Source organism: Cimex lectularius, unplaced genomic scaffold (genome assembly GCF_000648675.2).
Source record: "Cimex lectularius strain Harlan isolate CLEC.00 unplaced genomic scaffold, Clec_2.1 scaffold390, whole genome shotgun sequence".
Lineage (NCBI taxonomy): Eukaryota > Metazoa > Arthropoda > Insecta > Hemiptera > Cimicidae > Cimex > Cimex lectularius.
In genome coordinates, this window is record NW_019393001.1 from 111,469 (window position 1) to 137,463 (window position 25,995).

Consider the following 25,995-nt stretch of genomic DNA (forward strand, 5'->3'; position numbering starts at 1 on the left):
AAAAAAACTCAGACACACAGTTTTTGGAAGACCTTTTGTCAAAACAATGTGACAACTTTGCATATCAAAATAATCTTTTAAGTATAAATATCAAAACTACATAATGAAATTGTTAAGATTTAGGTATATTGTAACGATCTCTTTTTATTATTATTTTTATTTTTAAGCTGTTACTTAATTTACGTGGTTTGTGCTGACATAATTTGAACGTAACAAAATTTCTGTTCTATGCTAAACTAACTGGAAATTGTTTGTTTCAAAAAGTCAAATAGACGCAACCGAATATTTATTACTTAAATTTTTTTTTTTTTGAACGTGTTGGACAAAATTGACAAAATTCTACTTACAAGAGATTTTAACTTCAAAACAGTCGAGAAAAATTCTCCTTGTCGCAGCCGGACTCCGTTGAAAACAGGCGAAGTGTCACGTTATTGATCAAATGGCCTCAAGTTTGGACATAAGTCCAGAACACAAGGCCCACTCGATATTGCATTTTCCGTTGGATCCGGGACCCTCCGGAAGAAGTTCGGCCTGAGTTCCATCCCTTAATGTATTGATCCCATTCTTTCACTAGGATCTGTTTACCATTTTGTGTCTCCACCGGAGCCCAGGTAGTATTTTACAACATTTCGAAATGGTCAGTTTGCAGAAAATACAAATACGTAAAATGTTGAACCTTAAAGACTTATGCATAAGTAACTATTTTCGGTTTTAAATAAAAAAATTAAAATATTCGTCTAACATAGTAGGTTCAAAAGATAAATATATTTAACCATTTTTTAAAATATTAATGATAAATATTATTTATTACAATTTTCTAGATAATCCTTAAAATTTGTTCTATTGATGGATTTTGAAAAGCACGTTGTTTTAAGATTTTTGTCGATGACCCAAGGAAAAGCAGAAAGAAATTATTTTGTAAAGGATCTTTTTATGCTTCGATGATCATCCCCCTTTGTTATGGGAATGCGAATGTAAAAGTTGCTTGTTTCGTAGTACTTATTCGTCTTTGGCTGCCAATATGATTTTTAATATTGTACAAAATATAATAATTTATTTTCTTATTTCTTTCAGACCGTGTTTATGAATGTTGTCAATAAAAATTGTTTCTGTGGCTTAGATTAAATTTGCATCAACAAAATTAAATATTTACTTAAAAGTAGAGAAATAACTTAAACATTATACCTAAGAATAAAACCTAATTATATGGATTAGTTGATATCAACAAGTAAGAAGAAACGAACAATGGAACAACAAACAAACAACAATAAAAAATATTGTTACGATAGTGACGATTAATGATTAGTTTTTGTAAATTTCCAATTACATTTCAAAATAAATTAAATAGATCAAAAATTATAGAAATTCATTAGAAAGCATAAAATATTTGTCGGCCAAACTATATCGAGTAGATTGGACATATTTTTTAAAAAACCTTTTGTTTTTACTGTAAAATTATATCAAATTTAAATATTTTAGACGTTTAAAATCAAAAACAGTACCATCCAAATTTATAAATGAAAACAGGTGAGACAAAAAACCTATCATGTTTGACCTATCATGATCTGCTCATTTAATTATTTTAAAAATATTTCGTACGAACAACCTCTGGTGTACGATTCCAAATCCTTTTTTTTCAATACCAGTGCTGTCTAATTATTTATATATAAAAATATTTTGGTTTGAAATTGTTTTGACAAAAATACTGGAAAAACCTCTTTAAAAATTATCAGTATACTATTGGTGGATAATGAAAGAAAATAAAACACTCCTTTGAATCACAATTAATATTATGAATTAAAAAAAAGAAGACAGTAAAATTGTCATTAGATGGAAGCATTTCATCAGAGTCCACATTGGCAACACAATCGTCGTTTTCTTTTGCTTTATTTTCTCATTACTTTCAAGTAGTACATTGTGGCAGCAAATAAACGTAAAAAAGGAATTTGTTGTAGTCAACAATGCTCTTTTTAAGAATGACTATAAACAGCTTGATGAGATCAGTTTTTATCTAATTACATTTATAATTTCATCCTAGTCTTAAGGAGGATATATGATACACGTAAGATTCAAAACATTGATCAAAAGATTTTTTTTTTATTTGCCAACAATTTACCGTGGATAAAATGAATGAATTGTAAACTGACGCTAGAGAAAACGACGCTGAATTGTTATTTCATGGAGGAAATTCACCTGCTAACCCCTGCTTGTCTCTTGACATGTAAATGTGCATACCAAGTCATCACCTATGACGTCTACACACGTGAATACTTGATTTTCAAGGGTAAAATCAGTCTCTGGAATAACATAAATTAAAGAAGAAAACAATGAGTATGCACGTTTCACGTACGTGAATGATACGATGCGAGTTCACGCTCCAAAATCCATCCCGTAATCCGTTAAGCTTAAAACAATACACGTATTAAATTATGCATATTAATATTTTGGTTATAAAACCTCGAGAGTTGCATTACACTCTTAAAAGTTGTTCGTCTTTCATATTTCTATGATATTAGAAGTAAGCAAATCATTATTTCTTTCATTTTAATCGTTCTGTTCAAAGCAAAACTATTATAAGCGGAAATTTAATTTTTTTATCTACCTGTTGTTAGGTTTGAATAGATGTTATATATAAATACAGTAAATGTTTTATTTATCTTAGAAAAGTTCCGAAGTAAATGAAATCATGTTAAGCAGAAAATATCATTTGGTGGTCGTGGTCGAGAACACCGAACCGCAATACGATACTTGCTCAATTCAAATCAGCATAGAATATTCTAGAGGCGCGTTGGGAACGAATCCAGTACCGTGTACGTGACCATTCTTGGCCCGGACCCCCTAATGATCTTGGACACCACACTCCCTAATATTATTTATTTATCCTTATTGGGTTATTTTCCTCGAAGAAGAAAAACATATGTGCGACAGATAGATTTATATGAGTTACAAGTTTGCTTTGAATCATCTACTCGCCATTGGATTAACGTGTTTGTAAACTTTTCTAGAAATATATTGCAGTTTCAGTATAACAAAATTCTACGTTGCGCGTATGTCATGTTTATTTTTAAAATTATAATTTACTTTAAAAACAAGAAAAACAATCATAAAAATACATATAATACAAAAATTTTCCGTCGTTTTTTGTGTGCAGGACCTCTTAATGGACACTGTATACTAAACCTGCAAGACCTATGAGCGTTGAAAAAGTGTTGGTCTTGCGCGCCAGTTAAAAGAACATAATTTAGGTTCACTAATTAACGAATCAACTAGGTGATGTGATGTTCCTATTGAATATAATCAAAACAATTTAAAGAGGAACAAGTAGAAACTTTTTAAACTATTCGATATATCTAATTTATTATGTTGTATGAAACTGAAACGATACTTTCGCGCGTATTATTTAATTCAAGTTAACAGAAAAGTAGAAATATATTGCGGTTTTAGTATAACAAAATTATACGTTGCGCGTATGTCATATTTACTTTTAAAATTATAATTTCCTTTAAAAACAAGATTATAAACATATTGTTTAAAAAGATTTCGTTCGTTTTTTGCGCAGTGTGAATATTGTGAATAGGACATCATAATTGAAACCCTATATACTAAACCTGCAAGACCTATGAGCGTTGAAAAAGTGTTGGTCTTGCGCGCCAGTTAAAAGAACATAATTTAGGTTCACTAAATGAATCAACTAGATGATGTGATGTTCCTATTGAATATAATCAAAACAATTTAAAGAGGAACAAGTAGAAACTTTTTAAACTATTCGATATATCTAATTTATTATGTTAGATGAAAATAAAAATTTACTTGTTGCGTATACTATTTAATACCCTTTTATTATAGAAGTCGTTTTCCACACTCTAATCGTCGACTTCCAACAAAATTAAATAACTAAAAATAAAATAAAATTGAATAAAAATATTAAAAATTAAATCTTTTGAAAACGACACGACGAAGTTTCGCAGTAGATTATTAAGGAAGGGCGTGATTAATCCTTCAAACATTTTCACTCCGTGACGAAGAAATTGGTCCAGTTTAAAAAGGTTCTTAATCATTATAATTTACTCCGGAGGTGAAAGTTGGTCGGAGAACATCCATTCGACAAACACGGCCCAGACTCTGTTTAATAATTATCTTGCATTATTCACGACTTTCATGTGCGAGAGATATGAAACCGGGCTGAGACAGTGTCTTAACGCACTTCCACTTCGTAATATTTTAAAAATTTTTATCCTTTTTCGCCCGGCTGTTTCAGTACAAAAAATAGATGAATTACTCCAACAGGTAACCACCTTTACTTTTATCTCAATCATTATTTTTCCCCATCAATAATTCAACCGTTCCTATGTCGAAATTTTTTGACACAAACCTTTATTCGGTAACTAGTTTTGTGTTACATACAACAGTTCGCAAAATACATACCTTCTATTATTCTTATCGACAAAAACCATACCTTTTAGCATTTTTTATGTTATCAATTCATCTAAAGAAAAGCATTCAATTTTCTAGTATAAATATTTTTGGCAGCGATTTTAATTAATGTTGACAATCACCGGCGAGTGTTTAATTCATGCCAGGAAGGATTTCGAGTAATGAGCCTGAGAAGTAAGCCTTTTAAATTTTAAAGCCCAATGCAAGGAAAATGACTCTCATTTATATTAATTAAGGTTTGGAACGGCTGTAAATTTTAAAGTCGGTACAAGCCAATCACGTTCAGTCGTCAGTTGAAATCCCCTCACTTCTTCTCAAATTTACGTTCAGACCGGTTCGCAATAAAAAAAATGAATGTTTCAATCGTCCAACTTTGAATGTGAACAAAATTGAATGTGCAAGTTAATTTTTATTACGTTTGAATTTAAAATTTAAATCCTTTTAATAGTGTCTGTTGGGTTATGTTTTGTTAAATCATTTACAAAGCATTATTAGCTATAAAATCACTAATTTCGAGGTCCGCTTGACCAATTGATACATTACAATTAATTAAGGTTTTAGTTGAGATGAAAATAAGTTAATGGCACGAGAGGGATTCGAACTCACGATCTTCGGCTAGATGCGCTGCTGCTCTACCACTTGAGCTATCGTGACCTCGATCCACTCGGACATCAACTTCCTATCTCAACCCCAACTTATGAGTTTTCCCTCCTTTTATAATATTATTAGCTATATTTTCAAATATATTCATTTTTTAATTACTCCTAAAACATACGGTTTTTTAAAATATTTTTATATAACTTTCAAATACATTTCAGTTAAAGCTTTTTTTTTACAAAAGTATCGTTAAAAACGAAATCGCTTTTTTTTATCGAATGCTCGTTATGCCAATTATTGCTCCCTTCATGTATTTCCGGTGCCTGTGATTTCCAATAAAATTGCCCTCCCTAGATTTAGTACCATCTGAAAATGTCTGATGAGAAGGATTATAAGTCCTGGATGTATAGCGTCCCGATAGGATTTGGCGTGAGCACACTCCCCATTGACGCCATCAACAATAATTACGGCATGTACTATTTTATTGCTTAATAACTACCTAATTATTAGCGATAAAATTAAGCGTCGAGCATAGTTCTAAAGACCGTGGGTTCGAATCCCATCCGTGACATTGCCTTTTTTTATCTCAAATCTCTTGATCAAAAATTCGTAATTACAGAATGGAACTGAAACTGACATATTAGGAATATTTGCTAAATTTAAATAGAAAAACACCCATAGACTGCAAAGAATTTCCAGCCCGGTTATCAAGGAGTAGTAGTAATTTATTGTTAAGTCTAAATAAGAATTACAAAAACAACAGACTTCTAATAAAAGTAAGTAAGCTGGAAACATTATTAATCAAAGAAAGGAATAAATGAAAACACGGAACGAGAGGAAATCACCTAAAAACAATTAATCACACAGAAAGTTCAGTTTATGATTACATGGCCTGATTTAATGGTTTACTCTAAGTTTTATTCTTCTTGTTCTTTAAATGTTATGATTTTTTTAATGAAACAATTAAATTATAATCCATTTCATTGATTAATTAGTGCAACATAGTTTTTGTCTTCCTTAACGGCGCGCTATACCGACAGTTATTCAACGCTTACCAGTCTTGCGGGTTTAGTATACAGGACGCCGTATTTCATAATTATAAATACAAAATATAAAAACAACTTTCCGAAAAATTGTTTTTCTGAATAATAGCAGATTATTATAAATAAAATTGTTAATATAATATAACTTTATAAATATGTTAATTGTATCCATTTTCTTAAACTCTGCCTCCCAATATTTCTACTTCACATCTATAACTACTCACTGAAAAACTCTGTTTTTCCGACAGCCTGGCAAAAAGCCCTTGTCCACCCTGCCAATAAAACCCCCAACCCATCCTCCTCTACAGACTACCGTTCCATTTCCATCCTCTCAAACCTGTCCAAGCCCCTAGAAAGATTAGTCCAAGCACAATTCTCCAGGTACCTTGAACAAATTACCAGTGACCTCCACTTAGCACTGGACCAACGGGAAGTTACTATGCTTGTCCTTCTTGATTTTTCCAAAGTCTTCGATTCTGTCCTTCACTCTCCTCTCTGAGCTAGAATCTGTTTCCTTCTCCGCCAGTACCATCCGTTGGTTCCACTCCTACCTTACCAATCGCCACCAAGCTGTCTCCCTTCTCAATGCCCTTACCTTCTCCTCCCTCAAAAATCTGGGGTGCCTCAAGGCTCTAGCATCTCTCTTATCCTTTTTTCCAATTATATCAATGACCTGCCCGACTCCATCCAGTCCTGTAACTCTCACCTATATGCCGATGGCTCCCAAATATACATATCCTTCCACCCTTCCGATCTTCACTCGGCCATTCCCAAGATCCAAAAAGACCTAAACGCCATCAACGAATGGGCACATAAAAATTCCCTAGTCCTCAATCCGTCCAAATCCACAGCCATAATTATCGGGTCCAGGCAACTCCTCAATTCCCTCCCCAGCATTTCACCTCTCATGCTAAATAACCATCCCATTCCCTTCTGCTCCTCGGTTAAAAACGTAGGAGAAGTCTTTGACCAAAACCTTTCCTGGCATTCTCAAATTTCCCAAATTTCCCGCCATTCCATTGCCTCCCTCAGCCTGTTTCGTCGGTCCTGGCTTCTCTTAACTTTCTCCACCCGCAAACTCCTTGTATCTTCCCTTATACTTCCCTTCTTCGATTATAGCTGTTTGGCATACGGTGGTCTCTCGGAGGGGGGGAACGCACGATTAAAGTGTATTATGAATTGTTGCGTAAGATTTGTGTACGGCACCCCACGGGTATTCCCTTCCTTCCGTGCACAGTATTTCCTAGGTTTTTTTCTTTTCCAGTCCATCCACACTCGTCGTCCTCCTTACATCATCCAATCCCTCCAATTCAACTGCTCACATCTCACTCGTAAGACCCGCTCATCCCCAATCGACCTTATCCTTTCGCAGCATACAACCCATACCTACGAAAGATCCTTTCTGATCCGAGTCCCTAAACTCTGGAACTCCCTTCCCCTTTCTATTCGTCATGCTTTTCATCAATTTTCCTCCTTTAAATCCCACCTTTATAATCACCTCCTCTCCCTCCAAGCAGAGACCCCACGTTAACATATGTAATTTTTGTTTAATATTCTCGTAATTTTCTCTTCTGGTCTGCCTTACTGGTATACATTGTGCTTAGATTTCTATTTTTTTTTAATTTTTAATTTCATAGAAGGAACTTCCTTTATTTATTTCATGTAAATTATTCTTAGGGGACACCAGCCCCAAAATAAAGTTATTTTTCTTCTTTAAAAAAAAATTGTGTGGTTTTCTTTCTCATATACCTCTACAGTTGACATCATAATGTACGAAAGAAAGTAACGGATAAATGTGTGTTTAAGGTTTCCCTCATGTTTTTCATGGCCAATCGTCATGTTATTCTGTAAACGGTAATTATACAAAGGAAACTATTAAGAAATTGAAAACTTTCCCGGATGATGTAAGCTATATGTAGGTTAGAAAGGAAAATTTTCAATAAATAAATTTTAGCAATAAAAATAAGACACCATTTAAACAAAAAGCATCGTTCTTTACGAATAGTTGTCATCTTAGGACATTCGCTTATTACTTATTTTCATTTTGTTCTCTTCGTTTCCCTGGGAATCCGTAGAAATTATACTCGTTTTGACAAAACGAAACGATGTGCAAGTTGTTTGTAATTGATATAAACTATTTTATCAATTTCTAAGTTCTGGCAGATTAACATTTGATAAGGATATTCAGTTTGCGATGGAAGTTCACGCTCCGAAATCCACCCCGTAATCCGTTAAGATTACAACAATATGTACGTATTAAATTATTCATATAAATAGTTTGGTTATAAAACATCGAGAGCTGCATTCACTCTTATAATTGAAGTTGTTCGACTTTCATATTTTAATAATATTCGCAGTAAGCAAATAGGTATTTCTATCATTTTAATCGCTATGTTACAAGAAAAACTGTATTTTTTTTTTAAATCGCAAGTTTAATTTCCTTGATCTTCCACTTTTTTTTAGGTTTGAATGGATATTATACATCAATATACCAAATGTTTGATTTATCTTATAAAAGTTCCGAAGTAAATGAAATCATGTTATGCAAAAAATACCATTTGATGGCCATGGTCGAGAATACCAAACCGCAATACAGTACTTGCTAAATTGCATAGAAATCAGCATATAAAATTCTAGAGGCGCGTTTGGGAACGAATCCAGTACTGCGAACGTGGTCATTCGTGGCCCTGACTCCCTAATGATCTCGGCCACTACAGTCCCTAATATTATTTATTTATTCTGATTCGGTTATTTTCTTCGAAGAAGAAAAACATATGTGCGACAGATTGATTTATATGAGTTACAAGTTTACTTTGAATCATCTACTCGCCATTGGATCAACTTGTTTATAAACTTTTCTAGAAATATATTGCAGTTTCAGTATAACTAAAATATACGTTGCGCGTATGTCATATTTATTTTTAATAATTATAATTCCCTTTAAAAACAAGAAAAACAAAATCATAAAAATATTATTTAAAAAAATTTCGGTCGTTTTGTGCGCAGTGTGAGTACTGTGAATAGGACATATTAATGGACACCATGTATACTAAACCTGCAAGACCTATGAGCGTTGAAAAAGTGTTGGTCTTGCGCGCCCGCCAAGGAACCATATAAGAAAGGTTCACTAATTAATATATCAACTATGATGATTGATCATTGACGGTGATATGATTTTGAAGGTACTCAAAACAATTTAAAGAGAAACAAGTAGAAACTTTTTAAATTATTTGATATATCTAATTTATTCTGTTATATGAAAATGAAACGATACTTTCGCGCGTATTATTTAATACAGGTTAATAGAAAGGTAGGAAATTGTTTTTTTTATTTTCTAAGATTCGATGTTCAAGAAACATAGTTTTAAATCTGCTGAAAACGACATGGCGACATAGTTTCACGGTAGGTTAATAAGGAAGGGAGGAATCGTTCAAAACATTTTATCCCGCGAGAAAGAAGTTGGTCCAGTGTAAAAAGGTTCTTAATTATTTTAATTTACTCCCCGGAGGTGAAAGATGGTCGGGTGACATCCATTTGACAAACACGGCCCAGACTCTGATTAATAGTTAACCTGCATTATTCACGACTTTTCTCTGCAAGGGACACGAAACCGGGCTGAGACAATGTCTGAACGCACTTCCACCTCGTAGGTAATATTTTGTAATTTTTTTCTCCGCTCTCACCGGGCTTTTTGATTATAAAAAATTTATGAATTACTCCAACAGCTCCTTTTCCTTTATCGCAATCATTATTTTCCCCCATCAATAATTCAACCGTTCAACCGGATATTTTGAATTTTTTTCTAACACTATGTTTTGCAAGTATTTTTGTGTTACATGCAACAGCCCGCAAAAAGCATGTATTCTATAATTTTTATCTACAAAAACATACCTTTTAGCATTTTTTATGTTATCCATTCATCTAAAGAAAAACATTAAATCTTTTAGTTTAAATATTTTTGGCAATGATTTTAATCAACTGCAAGTGCTTAGTTCATGCCAGGAGGCTTTTAAGTAATGAGACGAAGATTTAAGCCTTTTAAATTTTAAAGTCCAATGCAAGGAAAATGACTCTCATTTATATTGTATTAATTAAGGTTTGAAACGGCCGTAAATTTTAAATTCGGGACACGCTGATCACGTTCAGTCGTCAGTTGAAATCCCCTTTCTTCCTCTCAAATATATGTTCAAACCGTTTCGTAATAAAAAGAAGAATCGTCCCTTCGTCCAAATTTGTGTGAAAAAATCGAATGTGAATTTTTGAAGTACGTGTCAATTAAAAATGTAAAGCATTTTAATAGTGTATAATTAGGTTAAATGATTTGTTTATCATTTACAAAACTTTAGATTTTTTAATATCTCGATCAATATTTTTAATTACCGCTAAAACATACCGTTTTTGTAAATATTTATATACTTACAATTTCATTTTATTTGCAGATAGCTTTTCTTACAGAAACTAAAGATTACTAAAGATTAATTCTCTACACATTACATATAGAATTCTTTCGGCTGTCTGTGTTTTCCAGTAAAATTTCCTTCCCTAGCTTTAGAAGAAGCTGAAAGTTTCTTGTGAGAAGGTTCCGTATGGGTAGCTACCTGATAGAACTTGACCTTTGCAGCATCTTCTGTTTTATTAGCTGAGTAAATTCGGAATTGTTAGAAACAAAATTACGCATCGAGGTACAGTTCTGGACACAGTGGGTTCGAATCCCATCCATAACATTGACTTTTATTTCAAACCTCGCGTTCAAAAATTAGTAATTAAAAAATTGAACTGAAACTTGTAAATTAGAAATATTAAATAAAGTTAAAATAAAAAACGCCTATAGAGGGCAATGATTTTCGAACGACTACTGGCACGGAATAGTAGTAATTTTATTAGTAATTTTAAATTGGAATAAAAAATTAAAATTAAACTAAATTTATAATCAATGAAAGTATTAATGAAAACACGGAAAAAAAGGAAATCACTAAAAACAATTAACGCACAGCACGTCTAGTTTATCTTGGTCTGATTTGTTGTTAACCCTATTCTAAGTTTTCTTTTTGTTCATTTTTAAATTATTTTGATTTCTTTTAAGAGAAACAGCTAAATTATCATTCATTTCATTGATTAATTAAAACAGCTTGTAAGTCTTCCCTAACGGCGCGCAAGACCAACACTTCTTCAACACTCATCAGTCTTGCGGGTTTAGTATTCAGAATATCACATAGGGCGCCGTGTTTTGCAAACATCTATTTATAAAGGCAAAATACAAAAAAAAAGTCCGAATGAAAATATTTTTCTTGTTTATAACATTATAAATATGTTACTTGTGTGGTTTTGTTTCTTATATTACCTATTGGTTTTATATTACCGTATTCGGTTGACCATCGCATATATTATTGTTTTTTTAAAGTAAGTAAACAATCAAGATAATACAATTGACAAAATTGATTTATGACCAAAGTGAGAGAAAAATGTGTGATGAAAGTTTTTTAAATTTTTTTCATTAACTTTTTTTCATCCATGGCCAATCCTCATTTTATTTGATAAACGGTAATTATACAAAGAAGGCTATAAAAAAATTGAAAACTTTCCGGGATGATGAAAGTTAGATTTAGGTTAGAAAATTTTTTAAAAATAAATAAATGTCAATAAATATTACCAATAACAATAAGTTAACAGGTAAAAAAAAAGCATCTTCATTACAAATAGCTTCCTTCTTAAGACATTCGCTTATTACATACTTTCATTTTGGACTCCTCGTTTCCCTGCGGATCCGTAGATTTTATATTTGTTTTGACAACAATTTTCCGACGAAGCAATGTTCCAACTTGTCTGTAATTGATTTAATGTATTTTATCAGTTTTTTATAAGTTTAGGCTCGATTGACAGTCATAGTGATATTCGGTTTTTCATTTAGATTTTAGATAAACATTCAATATTTTAATCTAAACAAATCGTAACAGTTGAGTTTTATTGGTGAAAACGGGAGGAGTTTTGCGTAAGTCATTACTAATTAATTTGAGCCTGGGGTGTCTCTTTGCCCCCGTCAGTGTAGTTGGATAAGAGCTGGTTTTCATCTGTCCGTGGCGTAACTTTAACCCGATACTCCTGCATTACCAAAAACGTCCCTCCGTTTAACGCGGGCGAAAGTGATGAATTATTTTTTGACATGGGCCCATATCGTTCTTGGTGTCATTCTTGGTGTACTGAGCCAAAAGAATACCTGTTGCACGGTATTAAGTCTCGCGCAATACCACAGTTGCGGAATTCTGTAAAGACAGTCGTCGCAATTTTGGCTAAAAAAGTTTCTGTTTTTTTCTTAAGGGGAAATTAAGGGAGGTTTTTTTATTAAATGTACCCTTTTCCGACGGGAGGGGGTTATGAGGTCTAAATTAAATTTGAACAAGGCAGGGGTTTGAAATCACACTGTTATTGTCCCCACTACAAATTCAACTTACGCCTTTCTTATGCCCTGTTACGTTTAGAGAAACTTTATCCAACGAAAACAATTTTTCATGGTTTTGATAATGCAATTAACGAATTATAGATTTTGACAAGTTTATTTCTTCTTGCTGTATTATTTTGCAAACTATTAGTTTCGAACATTCAGAGACATACTATAGCTATTTTGTGAGAAATGTCGATAACTTTACGGGGTGTCTGACACATAATGTCTAACCTCTCTTTCTCAAAATTGAGAATAGCTAAAATAAAATATTAAACAATAAATTTCTTTGTGATGTTTGTTGATTGACCTGCAGATAATCTATGTGGAGTTTTAATCTTCATGGAGGTCATTAGACAGGTGAAGAGAGAAGAAGACTAGTTGTTGGGTTCACCAAGCTTTCGGCAACTTATAGTGCCATCATCACGGCTTTTCCAAGAGTCCAGAAAACGAATAGCTTGGTAAAACTATCACAAAAACGTCTTAAGGTTATGGATGGGTTAAGGATATGAAGCACATAGTCATCTCGCTAATAAAAATCCATTTGACTATGGTTCAACCATTTTATTCTGATTAGCAATTTCTTACAGGTAACATTTATGATCACAGAGTATTTTGACTAAAATTATAGCTATTTATAAAGAATAAGTACACAGGATTAGAGAGCGACAAATACCGTCGCCTCAGGTTGGCCTGTTATGGTTAGTGACCTTTACTAGTGGTTTCTTAGTGGTATGAACTAACCATAACAGTCCAGCCTGAGGCGACGGTGTGTGTCGCTCTCTCACACTCATTAATGTTAATCCTGTGAACATAGTCTTTATAGCTATAATTTTAGTCAAAATACTCGGTGATCATAAATGTTACCTATAAGAAATCGCTAGTCAGAACAAAATTGTTGAACCATAGTCGAATGGATTTTTATTAGAGAGATGACTATTTTCACCACGTTAAATTCTGGCCATGTGCTTCATAACTTAAACCCAAGACGTTTTTACAATAGTTTTACCATGTTAATCGTTTTCTGCATTCTTGGAAAAACCCTGATGATGGCATAATAAGTTGCCGAAAGCTTGTGAACCCAACAATTAGTCTTCTTCTTTCTTCACCTGTCTAATGACCTGCATGAAGATTGAAACTCCACATAAACTTCTTTATTTTTTGGCCTTTGAACACATAATAAATCCTTTTTAAAAAGATAGTTCCTGTGTTTTTTTTAATATTTAATTTAACAAGAACGAATTTTGGGGTTAGATTTGATTTCAAACATTGGGAATTGAACCACATTGATTTGTTAATTTTTGAGCATGAAAGTCTCAATTTATAATAAAGATTTAAAAGTACTTGTTTTCTACCAGATTTTAAGGAAGTGGAGATTAAGATAAAAGTTCTTATTGTGAGTAGGAACTATCTTTTTAAAAAGGATTAACCACCACATTCACTCCATCATTCATCATTTCCACGAAATAAATCTGTGATTTTATGCAGGCTATTACGAAAATCATATCTAACTCTTTAATTCCAAATGACATCCTTCATTTTCACTTATGTCTATGAAAATCAATTCGTTTCTAAGAAAATTAACTGAAAAGACTTTAATAATACGTTAAATTTATCATTTAGTTGTTCGAAAAAACAAATTTATCGAATAATACGTTCTTTATACAAAAATGGTGGGTGTTGAAACAGTGGTTCTGTAAAATCATTTTTTCTTTGCCTTCTTTGCCTTTATTTACAGGGTGAGTATATACTTTTTCTAAGTGGTTTAAATAAAAATGTTTTATTTAGTCATACATGATTCGTTATTTTTTCGATGTTATGAAGTCTATTCATATACATCCTTACTTTTAGTAAGACATCATCCTACGAAAACATACAAACGATTTTTCATATTTTGAAATTGTTCTTTTTTTTTAAAATGCTTTTGACATGTTTATTACTTTTTCTCCATTACATATTTTATAAGCTATTGGTTTGATAAATTAGAGACCGACCAAATCTATGTTGTAAGATAAGTAGAGAAAGATTTTCATGGTGTATTTTTTATGATTGTGCCCAGCAATAAAATAATTTAATTTATGATCTACAGCGTGTCCTTATTTCATTGCAATGACCACTTTTCTCCAAAACGAAAGGTTATAAAAACATTTAAATAGTAACCCCGATAGTTTTTTCCAAGGTTAAAAAATATGAGGTCTAAACATTTTTTTAATGTTACTAAGTATCAACGTTATATTTTCAAATAAGACATGCCAAGTTTGAATACATTTTTCAATAAGTAGATTTTTTAATATAAAAATGACACTAAGAAAAATTAGATTGGTTTCTTATTTTCGGATACATTTGAATTCAAAGACCGGGGGAGGGTTTCATATTTTCATATTGTTCAAGCAGAAATAAATATTTTGGGACTTTATTGCTTAGGTAGACGAGGGACTATTTACGATTATATACCTCAAAGTAACAGTAGCCAATGGACTTTAGAGCAACATTGACAGTAGGAAATACCACCAGTTTTTTAATAGTAAATAGCAGAAGGTAAAAAAATAAGTAGCCAATAGTGCTTTGTTCAGTCTCTTGGGAATATTGGGACTTGGTCGGTCTTCAAAACAAGTTTTCTAGATCTATTAATTATGTCAATTTGTATATATATTTAAGTTTGTTTTGTTCTGATTTTGTTTGTCCTTGAGGAACGCCGGCTGGATCGGTCTAACTTGTCTTGCATCTCACTCAGAAACAGCTGTCGGTTAGATAGGTTTTCATAATAAAAAGTGGGTAGGGCTTACGTTTGAAGAGAACTCCCGGGTGCCCAACCCTCAAACGCTTGTGACATGTCTAAGAATGCACCCGAGCTCTATAAAGAGTAAATAATCTCAACAACCCTGAAACATGGCTGAGTCGTGGAATGACGAGGATGGAAAAAGTGTCTTTCATGAACTTCGAACATTACTGGGTTAAGGCTAATAGATCTGACAAAGTTAAGGATTCTTAAAGTAGATAACAAATTGATAGGTAGATGTACTTTCAACTCGTCTTTGTCTTGTTTTTTCCGTAGTATGAAAATCATTCATGTATGTTTTTTTGTTTTTAGGATGGGCGGAGAGAAGTGAGATCGGGCGTGGTGGTGGGGCAATATGGTACCTGAGGCTCTCAATGTGAGTATTAACGAGAGCCTGGTGAACGTAACAGAGGCCCAACCGAAAGACCATTACACCATCACCCAGATCGTCTTCATCGCAATAGTCGCCATCTTCCTAAGTATAGTGACCGTCGTCGGCAACATCATGGTCATGATCTCTTTCAAGATCGACAAACAGCTCCAGACCATCTCCAACTATTTTCTCTTCAGCCTTGCCGTCGCTGACTTCGCCATCGGCCTAATCTCGATGCCGCTTTTCACCGTTTCCACCATAATGGGCTACTGGCCTCTCGGGCCTCATGTCTGCGATACCTGGCTCGCTCTCGACTACCTCGCGAGCAACGCGTCTGTCCTCAACCTGCTAATCATCAGCTTCGACAGGTACTTCTCTGTCACTAGACCTCTCACCTATAGAGCAAAGCGGACGACCAACAGAGCGGCCTTTATGATCAGTGAGTAACTTTTGACTGTTTATAAAACTTATATTTCCAACAGATAATATTCTTTTATTAAAAAAATTGGAACATTCTTCTCGCTTTTTAAACTCTAAGGTACCAAATTATTCGAGGTGGTCAATCAGTTGTATATTAATAACCATCCGTAATGCTAGTTTGAAAAGCAATTGTACTAAAAAACAATTGTTAACCAAAATATGAAGCACTTGATTTGCTTTTGGATTTAAGTACTTAACCTAGCTTTTCACCCTAAGTCGTTAATTACAGTGTGCCACAGGTAAAAATAACATAGACGAATAGGAAGGATGAGGGAAATAAGTAGGTTTAGGGTAGTTTTATTGACTTCTTCTATTTTGGTGAATTCGATCGTCTTATTGCACCGTCGATGATTTTCGTCATTTAAAATGAGGTGTTTTGCAATTTAAACTATTTATGCTCTGTCATAATGTTACTAGAGTACTATTACGCAATATTACAATATTGCGAACAATAATTCTTCACATTTCACCGGAAAAATTTCTACGGCGCTGCTGTTTAGCTTTTTATTCCCAATAATGGCGAATCAAGTATTTTTCTTAAGAATACTCTATCAATAAAAAAGCAACAGGAATCAAAGGACAATTAAATATTTACGCCAGTGTATCTGGTAATATATTGGTTTAAGTGAATGGGTGTGAACTAACTTGGCTCAATTTTAGTTATTTATTACAATTAATTAAGGTTTTTAGTTGAGATAAAAACGTCAATGGCACGAGCGGGATTCGAACCCACGATCTTCGGCTTGATACGCCGCTACTCTACCACTTGAGCTATCGTGACCTCAATCCACTCGGACACTAACTTCCCATCTCAACTCCACCTTTTTGAAGTTTCCCTCCTTTTTGCCATTTTTCAAATATCGTGTAATCTTATTGGATCCTCGGCGACAAATGAAATGGCCACGGAGAGCTTGTGTCCGATAGCTCAACTGGTAGAGCAGCAGCGTATTTAGCCGAAGGTCGTGCGTTCGAATCCCGCTTATGACACTGACTTTTTTATCTCAACCAAAGCCTTAATTAATTGGAAAAAAAATATTTACAATAGTTTAAACGTAATTACATAGGAGTGCCAGATTATGCTATAACCTCATGATTCAGAAAATAAGTGTAAGAGTGTTACAACAAGACAAAATTAAGGGTAAAACAGTAAGAAAAACCCTAAGCAAGTTTTAAACTAAAGAGTTATAAACTCGGCTATGCCGTTCACAAAGTCCAAGTCATGGTCCCCAATTTTTCCACTTGATGCTTAGCTCACATCGTTCAAAGAAACATTTTGAAAGGCGTTTTATGCGATGTACAATGTCATTCATGTCTGTGTTAATGAGCAAGTCTAGGATGCGGGTGTAGCGCGGTGANCTCAACTAACAACTTTAATTAATTGTAATATATTAATTAGTCACGCGGACCTCGAAATTAGTGAATTTAGTTATTTACTTAATAATCAATGTCATGTTGCGCAATAATTACAATAATTTGAACCGGTTCAATTATTAAGTGATTTATTCTCCAACATATTGCTAACGCTGTATTATTTATTGAAATGGCTTAATGATAGGATTCAGTTGTAACTTTTAACCTTTATGAGCAGTTTCTTCGCTCTAAATCACCGTTCGTTGCTACGTGTTTTCTACACATGCGTTTTCAAAAAGCATCATAAGAGAAAATATTTCTCGATTTTCTCTTTCTTTCTAGGTTTTAGTATATATGAATTGGATTTTTCATTGAGTTTTTTCTGGATATAAAATAAATCGAGCGTGAGACACAATAAAGCATTATCATAGGGGTGCCAAGCTGTTAATAAACTTTCAATATTTGAAAGATCTCTCAAAGAAAACAATGTTTTTTTTATTAAACGGCCATTTCTTATATTGAATCTTCCAATAATTTTTATTGAAAACGTTAAGTAAATTGAAACTACCTGTTCTGTCCAGAAGGCAATCTGGTACTCTCTGATTAGGAAATTGGATTTCATAATCATTCGGCATCTCTTCCCTATCTGCTTATTTCCTTTCCTGATATTCCTCATCACAAGCTGTCATTTCGGAATCGGTGAAATCAGTTCTATAACGGACATCTCTCCACTCTCTAAAAAGGAGGAGCCTTTTGTTAACTAGCTGAGCGAAAGGGGTTCACTTGAAATTAGATCCCCGCCAGCCACCGCCTACGGAAATCGTTTTTGTACCGTCTCGCAACGTCAAAGATTCTATTCTCGGTTTTTTAAAAATATATATAAACACACGTTTGACTTTTCAATATAATAAACAAAACGTAAGTAACCCTTTCGATCCAGCGGTGTCAACGCTAATCTCGTTATTGGATTTCTTCTTGTCGAGGAATTTAAAGAAGTTTCTATCCTCTCGACAAACTTAGCCAAAAGTTGCGATATACACAAGTCTTTTAATAATTCCATGTACTTTGAGAAGTTTTGAAAGATCCCTCTTTGGATCGATTTGAAAATTTTTCGTGCGCTTTTCCTAAACTTCCTCTTCAAGTGCACACTTTTAAAGTAACTTCACCAACCTTTTATTAAAACAAATCGTTTTCTTTCAAAACAATTTTCGTTACTTTCACGTCAAAAAAGCATTAACATCATTATTCAATGATTTCTGAGTTTCATGCACTGTTTAAAACAATTTAACCTTTATCATAAATCTTTTTTAACTGAGACGGAAACAGCATCCGCTTTTTGTATTACGTTTGTTTCAATTATGATTAAACAACTTACTGACAGACAAATTCGCAATTTTACTTTCAGGAGCAGTAATATTTTGCAAACCTTTTTAATATTTAATGATATGAGAACTTTTGATCTGTACAACTTTCATAGAGTTCCCGTTTCATGGTAAATTAATTAAAATATGTTCATTTAGTAAGAAAACCATAAATGTGGCCTTTAAGATACAAAGCTCATGGTTTATTATTATTCTAAATTGATTTATTAAAGTATATTTACATAATTATACAAAATTACATTTCCTCTTTTGTTATTCGTTGATTCAACAAATTTAATTATATTATCCTGCCCAACAAAGCTTTAGTGTCATAATATTCAATTTAAACACAAAAATATCAACGGTCTTTGCTAACCATAAAAGAAGGATTTATGTAGGGCCAGTAGTAAAAGTATTTCATGGCCAACTTCCTCATTAGAACAGAGAAATTTGTAATGGGACTTAATTTTTAATCGAAATTCCAACAGGTTTTCATACTGGCTTCTCGTTAAATAAGGATATGGTTTATAGACTGACATAAATTACACAGAATTGAAAAATAAAAGGATTGGATTTTTTTAAATTGAAATTCCGTAGAGTTGATAACCATGTGAATATTAATTAGGATTGTGTTCAATGGTTTTACGGGGTTTTATAAAATATCTCAGCTTCTACAGTTTCATGAAACGAAAAAAAACAACATTTTTTTACATATATTGAATTACATTTTCAATAATGCTCTTTTATACTATGGAAAATAAATTTATAAAATTCTCATTTTATTTGTACTACTGAAAATATAATATTTAAAATATTGTGTACAATTAACAACATACATCAACATTCATAAAAATTAAACAAAAAAATTGGAATACTTAAATCAACAAAAGTCTCTTTTTTCGAGGCTAAATTCTCTCAAACTCTCTTTATATGTTTGTCTGTCTGTCTGAGTATACAGATATTTAGTGTTGGATATCATAACTCAGAGCAAACTGGAATTTATTTTTGATGAATAATGATATTTTTCTTTATTCTAAAATTTTAAAATTACATATTATTTTATTTTTAGTTTTATATTAATGATCAATTTTTAATGTCTGGTAGTAACATTCGATACAGGCATATAAAGTGAAATAAATTTAAAAAAATTTCCTTTTTGTAATTGGTCAACAAAAAATTAGTCAGGCGCCAAATATTTAAAAATAGAAATAAGATCCTTTTGTCAGCAACTTTGCTCAAATTATGAATAAATCTTACACCGTCCTTTGATATAATGTTGCCTGAGAAAGGATGCCAGTGAGGCGAACCTTTTAGAACTATGTCTGGTTGGCGGAGAAGCCTGGCCAGGGGGTGGCTCGCCCCTTTGTCACCTGCCCGCCTGGGGCAAACAACCCCGGACAGGCTTCAACCCCCGCAGAAACTCTCAAACATTATTTGTTTGTCAAGTTTGTCCGCCGTTCCCGGTTGATATGGACACCCTTTTTAAAATGCACAATTTGTTCGAATAATTATACGGTCTGGTTAGTTCGCCTATCATACTATCACTATCATAGGCCAACGGGGGGCTATTTTGAAAATAACTCGTTTAAAAAGTCAACTATGTACCAATTTTCATCGTCATTTAGTTAAAAACTCATCGAATTTAACAGCTTCGGTTCGCCATGAAATAGCTGGATTTACTTGTCGGACCTTGGTTTATTCCGATCTTCAAGCATTTCGAGCTATTTTTCAATATCCCATAATAATTACTGTCGTTATCTTATTTTCGCGGCATTTCAAGTAAGGCTTACCGTCATCCCTGCAGAAATTTAAATTATTGTTCGTTAAAATCATTATAAATTAATATTTATAATTCGTTATATTTTATTAAATTGATATGCATATTAAATTGTCAAGTTATATTAATGTAGTTTTTAAAGGTCCTAATTGTAGAATAATGACAAACAAATTTTTTTTAAATTTTGGGTAAATTTAGCGTTAATACTAATATTCAATTGATTAAGGTTTTAAGTGGAGATAAAAACGTCAACGTCACGAGTGGGATTCGAACCCACGATCTTCGGTTTGGCAAAAAGAAGGGAAAATTCAAAAGGTGCGGTTGAGATGGAAAGTTAGTGTCCGAGTGGATCGAGGTCACGATAGCTCAAGTGGTAGAACAGCGGCGTATCAAGCCGAAGGTCGTGGGTTCGAATCCCGCTCGTGACACTGACTTTTTTATCTCAACTTAAAACCTTAATTAATTGAATGATATTAATCGGTCAAGCGGACCACGAAAAAAACTGAATTTAATTAATACTAATATGCAGATAGATACAAATTATTCTCGTTTTTATCAAAAAGAAAAAACTTGAAACTAAAATTTCAATAAATATTAAATAACCCCATAAATGTAATCGTATAGGGTTATATATTTGTTACCGTACTGGTTTTTGCATATCTACATCTCTACAGTTTACTCCATATTTATAAACGAATGAATTAAAAAAAAATGTGGCGTTTCGATTTTTATATACAAACAATACTCTGCAATTTATAATCCGTATCTTTTTGTGTCACAATTTAAATTTTATATTAAATTTATGAGCCCGAGCCACATAATTTGCGAAACAAACCTTTTTAATCGCACAAAACTTGATAATCGAGATCAATGCAAGTGATGATTATCCTAGTGAACAAAACTTCGCATTATTTCACATAAAATAATATTACTTATTATTTTGGTATTGAGGAGTAATATAACTGATTTATCAGATGAAGTAAAATAAAATGAAATAGATTCCGAGAATCGTATTACTTTCTAAGATTATAATTTATACGTAGAAAAGTGCATTTTATCTGACATATTGTAAAATTTGAAAATTTCAACCAAATTTTTGGAAGTTGTTCTCTTTTCGAAAAAATAAGGTATATTTCAGACCTAAGAATTTCACTGAAATTTACTATTTTTTAGTTTAGCTGGAGATTAATTAATCTCCGGCAAATATTTTTCAACAATGCCTTTGTTAAAGCGCGAAAAGTCAACTATTTTACGAAAAAGTATAATTTGGATATACTGGATGCCCTATTTAAATGTACTGGAATTTCAGGTGTCCTGTTCCAATAAACTCTTTAGCTACCGCCATCGACAGATGTTTTTAAACAATGACTGATTTTTACTTATGCACTCTTATCACGTTTGATCACAGTCTCTTGAAATTTGTGCGTCAAAGTAGTATAACTTATTTTAAAAATTGAAGAACATCACAAGGAGAGTTCCAGACGAAAAATTTATTAAATCTCATATTTCAACGCCCTAGACGCTAAACATAATTTTCCAGTCTTTCAACAATTTGCTTACTGTGTTTTATCAATTATTCTATATTAATTTTTGCAATAATTTGTCACTTTATTCAGTGAGCATTTTAATATTGTTAAACTTGTACGTTGGGCAGAAGGGATTTAAAAAGTCTACATCGGGCATGGCACAAAAAATGTTGGGTAACACTGGCCTATGACAATTTTATTAAATATATTGTGAAAAGTAATGCGCGCTTATTGTTGTTATAAAATAATAGAAAATTCTGTCTCAGGTCAATTTCTGGAATGGCACAAACTCCCTCTATTTTAGGATTGTTTTAACAATTTATTGAGTGTTTATAGTACATTAATTATTTGCCAAAAGGCTTCCTATATGGCAAAAAATATTTTAATTTCCTTTTTCTTGTTTATTCTTGTTTATGTTTGCACAATTTATAATAATAAATTAATGATAAATACTTAACCACTGTACTCGTAATTGGTGACCGTCTAAACAGAAATTCCCTGTCACTTTGAGGAGATAAACTTTATTTCCCAAAGATTGCTTCACTTTTCAATTGTTGAGGTGGTTTTGAAACGATATGTTTATTAATATAAATTATGTTATATCTTAATATAAAAATTGGGTTCATTTTAATACTGAGTCTGCGTATGTAAGACCATTATTTTCTGCGAGCATGTCAAAGTAAAAATTGTCAACAACAGCGGAGCTAGTATTTACCCCTGTGATACATCTGCCAGCACTTCCTTTATCTCAGGAATCTCAAAAATTGGGTTTTATAATCTATTTTCGTATAAACATTATACATATAAACGTATAAACGTACGCCTTTTTTAAATCTTTTCTTAATTTTTAGTAAAAATGTATTGTTTTTTTGGTAAGAAGATGTAGGAATTAACAATTCAGATAATCCGTTGGTGATTCAAGTTTTTGTAACTGGTCACAGACTAGTAGGGCATAAGATTAAGGTTTTTTTAAATTTTCATTAGCTTGAAAAAGTCTAATGTTTCCCAACCTTCTAAATCTTTCAACGTCCAAGGGGTTTCTTATAAGAATCCATTTATTATAAAGCTACTTTATAGTGTAACTATTATAACAATTTCTGTCAATAAAGAGAAATTGTTTATATTTAATTTATTAGAGCATCCTTACAAATAAGTTAAATTACTCATTCATCCGCATATACTAAAATACAAACTGTTGAAAATATGAAATACATAAGTATTAGTTTGTATAAGCATGATTTTGCTCCCGGATAAGAAAACAGTTATTTTTAACAGCACATCGCAAACCCCTTTTTAATGAAAGAGCTGGTTTTATATATTCTGGCTGCTTGTAGGAAGGCGTAAAAGACGCTAATTTCTGAAAATATTTATGTTTTAAAAAGATTGTAATGTTCCAAAGTTTACAAATCGCCTTGTAAACTTTGAACAGGATTGAAAGTGGTTCGTTGTTTTTCTATCTTCAGGACGTATTCCCCAACTTTAAGTTTGCTAAGTTCCGACTTGATACCGCTCAAACGGCGCTCGCTCGAAGTACGTCAATAATATCAGTCGGATTTTGATCTTCCTATAGACAATATCAACGTGCATGTTTCGTTTTGATTGATTTTTCCTTTTTTGAACATTATTGATAAAAATATTTGTCAAAAGTTATGAAAATAAAGTGGCATGATCTATAGATTTATTATATGAGATTAACATTTTATTCTACAAAATAATTCAAAGAAAGTAATATTAATTATGATAATTCGAACCATAATTTATAAAGGTAGTCCCTTATGCGATCAAGACGAAACTTTATTATTTTTATTAATTAATAAAAACACTCTGGATTTTACTATTCCCTGTCGACATGGACGTTACATGAGATATTACCTGGACTTACTTGGAATCCGCATAAAAGGCTAAAACAGAGTTACGAACTGTTATCACCACGACTCCAAACCTCTATTTAACTACTAAGGATTAATATATACCACGTTTCTCAAACCTGTGTAGACTTACGGTATCGAATTTTGGGTGTCAAATAAACATTCCTACTCCCAACATATCCAAAAATTCCAAATAAAGGTCCTAAGGAAAATAGTTAGCCCTACTTATTTTGTATCAAACCTGACCGTTCAACCTAAGCCTTAATAATTAATTAAGGTTTTCAGTTGAGATAAAAAAGTCAATGACACGAGCGGGATTCGAACCGTTGATCTTCGGCTTGATACGCCGCTGCTCTACCACTTGAGCTATCGTGACCTCGATCCACTCGGAAACCAACTTCCCATCTCAACCACACCTTTTTGAATTTTCCCTACTTTTTGCCATTTTTCAAATGTCGTGTAATCTATTTGATCCCGCTCGTGCCATTGACTTTTTTATCTCAACTGAAAACCTTAATTAATTGTAAGATATAAATTGGTCAAGCGGACTACGAAACTAGCGAATTTAATAGTTTAAAATACCTTCACTAAAGCTCTCCGTGGCCATTTCATTTGTCGCCGAGAATCAAATAGATTACACGACATTTGAAAAATGGCAAAAAGGAGGGAAAATTCAAAAGGTGGGGTTGAGATGGGAAGTTGGTGTCCGAGTGGATCGAGGTCACGATAGCTCAAGTGGTAGAGCAGGGGCGTAACAAGCCGAAGATCGTGGGTTCGAATCCCGCTCTTGCCATTGACTTTTTTATCTCAACTGAAAACCTTAATTAATTGTAAGATATTAATTGGTCAAGCGGACCACGAAACTAGTGAATCTAGACCTTAATGTACCCTTTGTTCCATAGATAGCGAAAACCTATTACTAAAAGTTCTTCAATCCATTTTCACACATTCCAATGCCTTGTTCCGTTCTAGTTTATATTCCCCATCGACTGAAACGGCAATGGTCACGTGATTATTGTCGAAGAAAATTGAAAAAATTGTCATAATTTATTTCTTCTATAGTAATGGATGAGTTCTCCATACGTCACAGTATTTTTCCCGTTGTAATTCTTTTACAGTTGCAAAAATCAATTAAAAACATACCTAATTGGTGCTTTTTTATCCTTATTCCTCTTATTCGTGACGAAGTTAAAAAGCGAATGATACAATGATACAAATTCGGCTAATCTCATCTGACAAAGTGAATTATCAACTGTTGCATGCTCTGGAAAATAAATCCGCTTTTAATTTCGGTGATGTAGCCTCATAAGACAGGGTGGCGTGTAATCAGTCGGACCGACAGCACGTAATGCCCCAACGCATGCGATTCCGGCCCTCGGCATCCAAAGTCAAGGGCGGCTTTTCATTTGGTTCACACAGCTTTTACGCGTTATTTCCTTTATTATCATCCATTTGGTGGGCCATTGGGCCTTTTGTGAACAGCCTCTGGCCGAAATTCCTTTTCCACATGCGACATCAACCTAAACAATGTGCTAATTATAAATACTAGTTCTATTATTTTTCTAATTTTATGGACTTATTGTTTTTCTTATTATAAAAATGTGTATACCTATCATATCTAAAATGTGAGCAGATTATACACATGAAACTCTTGTTAATTTTTCACTTTGTAATATAATTGCACATACATATTTTTTTATTTAAATTGAAAAGAATTAATTATAATGCAATTTATTAGCATCAATGAATGGTAGAGTTTATCGCCAATTACTCTGAGGAACATCGAGAATCTTTTATCTTGTTTTTGTGTATTTGCGTTTGTTATTTGTCTTATTTTATCCACAATTGACTTCCTGAGGTACAAAGAGGCTAGCAATAGGACAAAGAAAAGAGAAAGTTGGTTAACTTTTTATCATATCAAAACTCAGCTGTACAAACAAAAAAAAGAAATTAGTAGTATCAATTCGCGAA

General features: G+C 32.9%; 1 protein-coding gene across 2 annotated transcripts in view; it reads left to right on the forward strand.

Annotated features, from left to right (window-relative positions):
- Nucleotides 1–25,995, forward strand: part of LOC106665165 (muscarinic acetylcholine receptor DM1) — a 221,613-nt gene that overhangs the window by 109,936 nt on the left and 85,682 nt on the right. For both annotated transcript variants that reach the window (XM_014391400.2, XM_024229725.1), the window contains one exon: nucleotides 15,602–16,101. In XM_014391400.2, coding sequence (XP_014246886.1) covers nucleotides 15,645–16,101 — 457 coding nt within the window. In that variant the 5' untranslated portion in view covers nucleotides 15,602–15,644. The remainder of the gene's footprint in view (nucleotides 1–15,601; nucleotides 16,102–25,995) is intronic.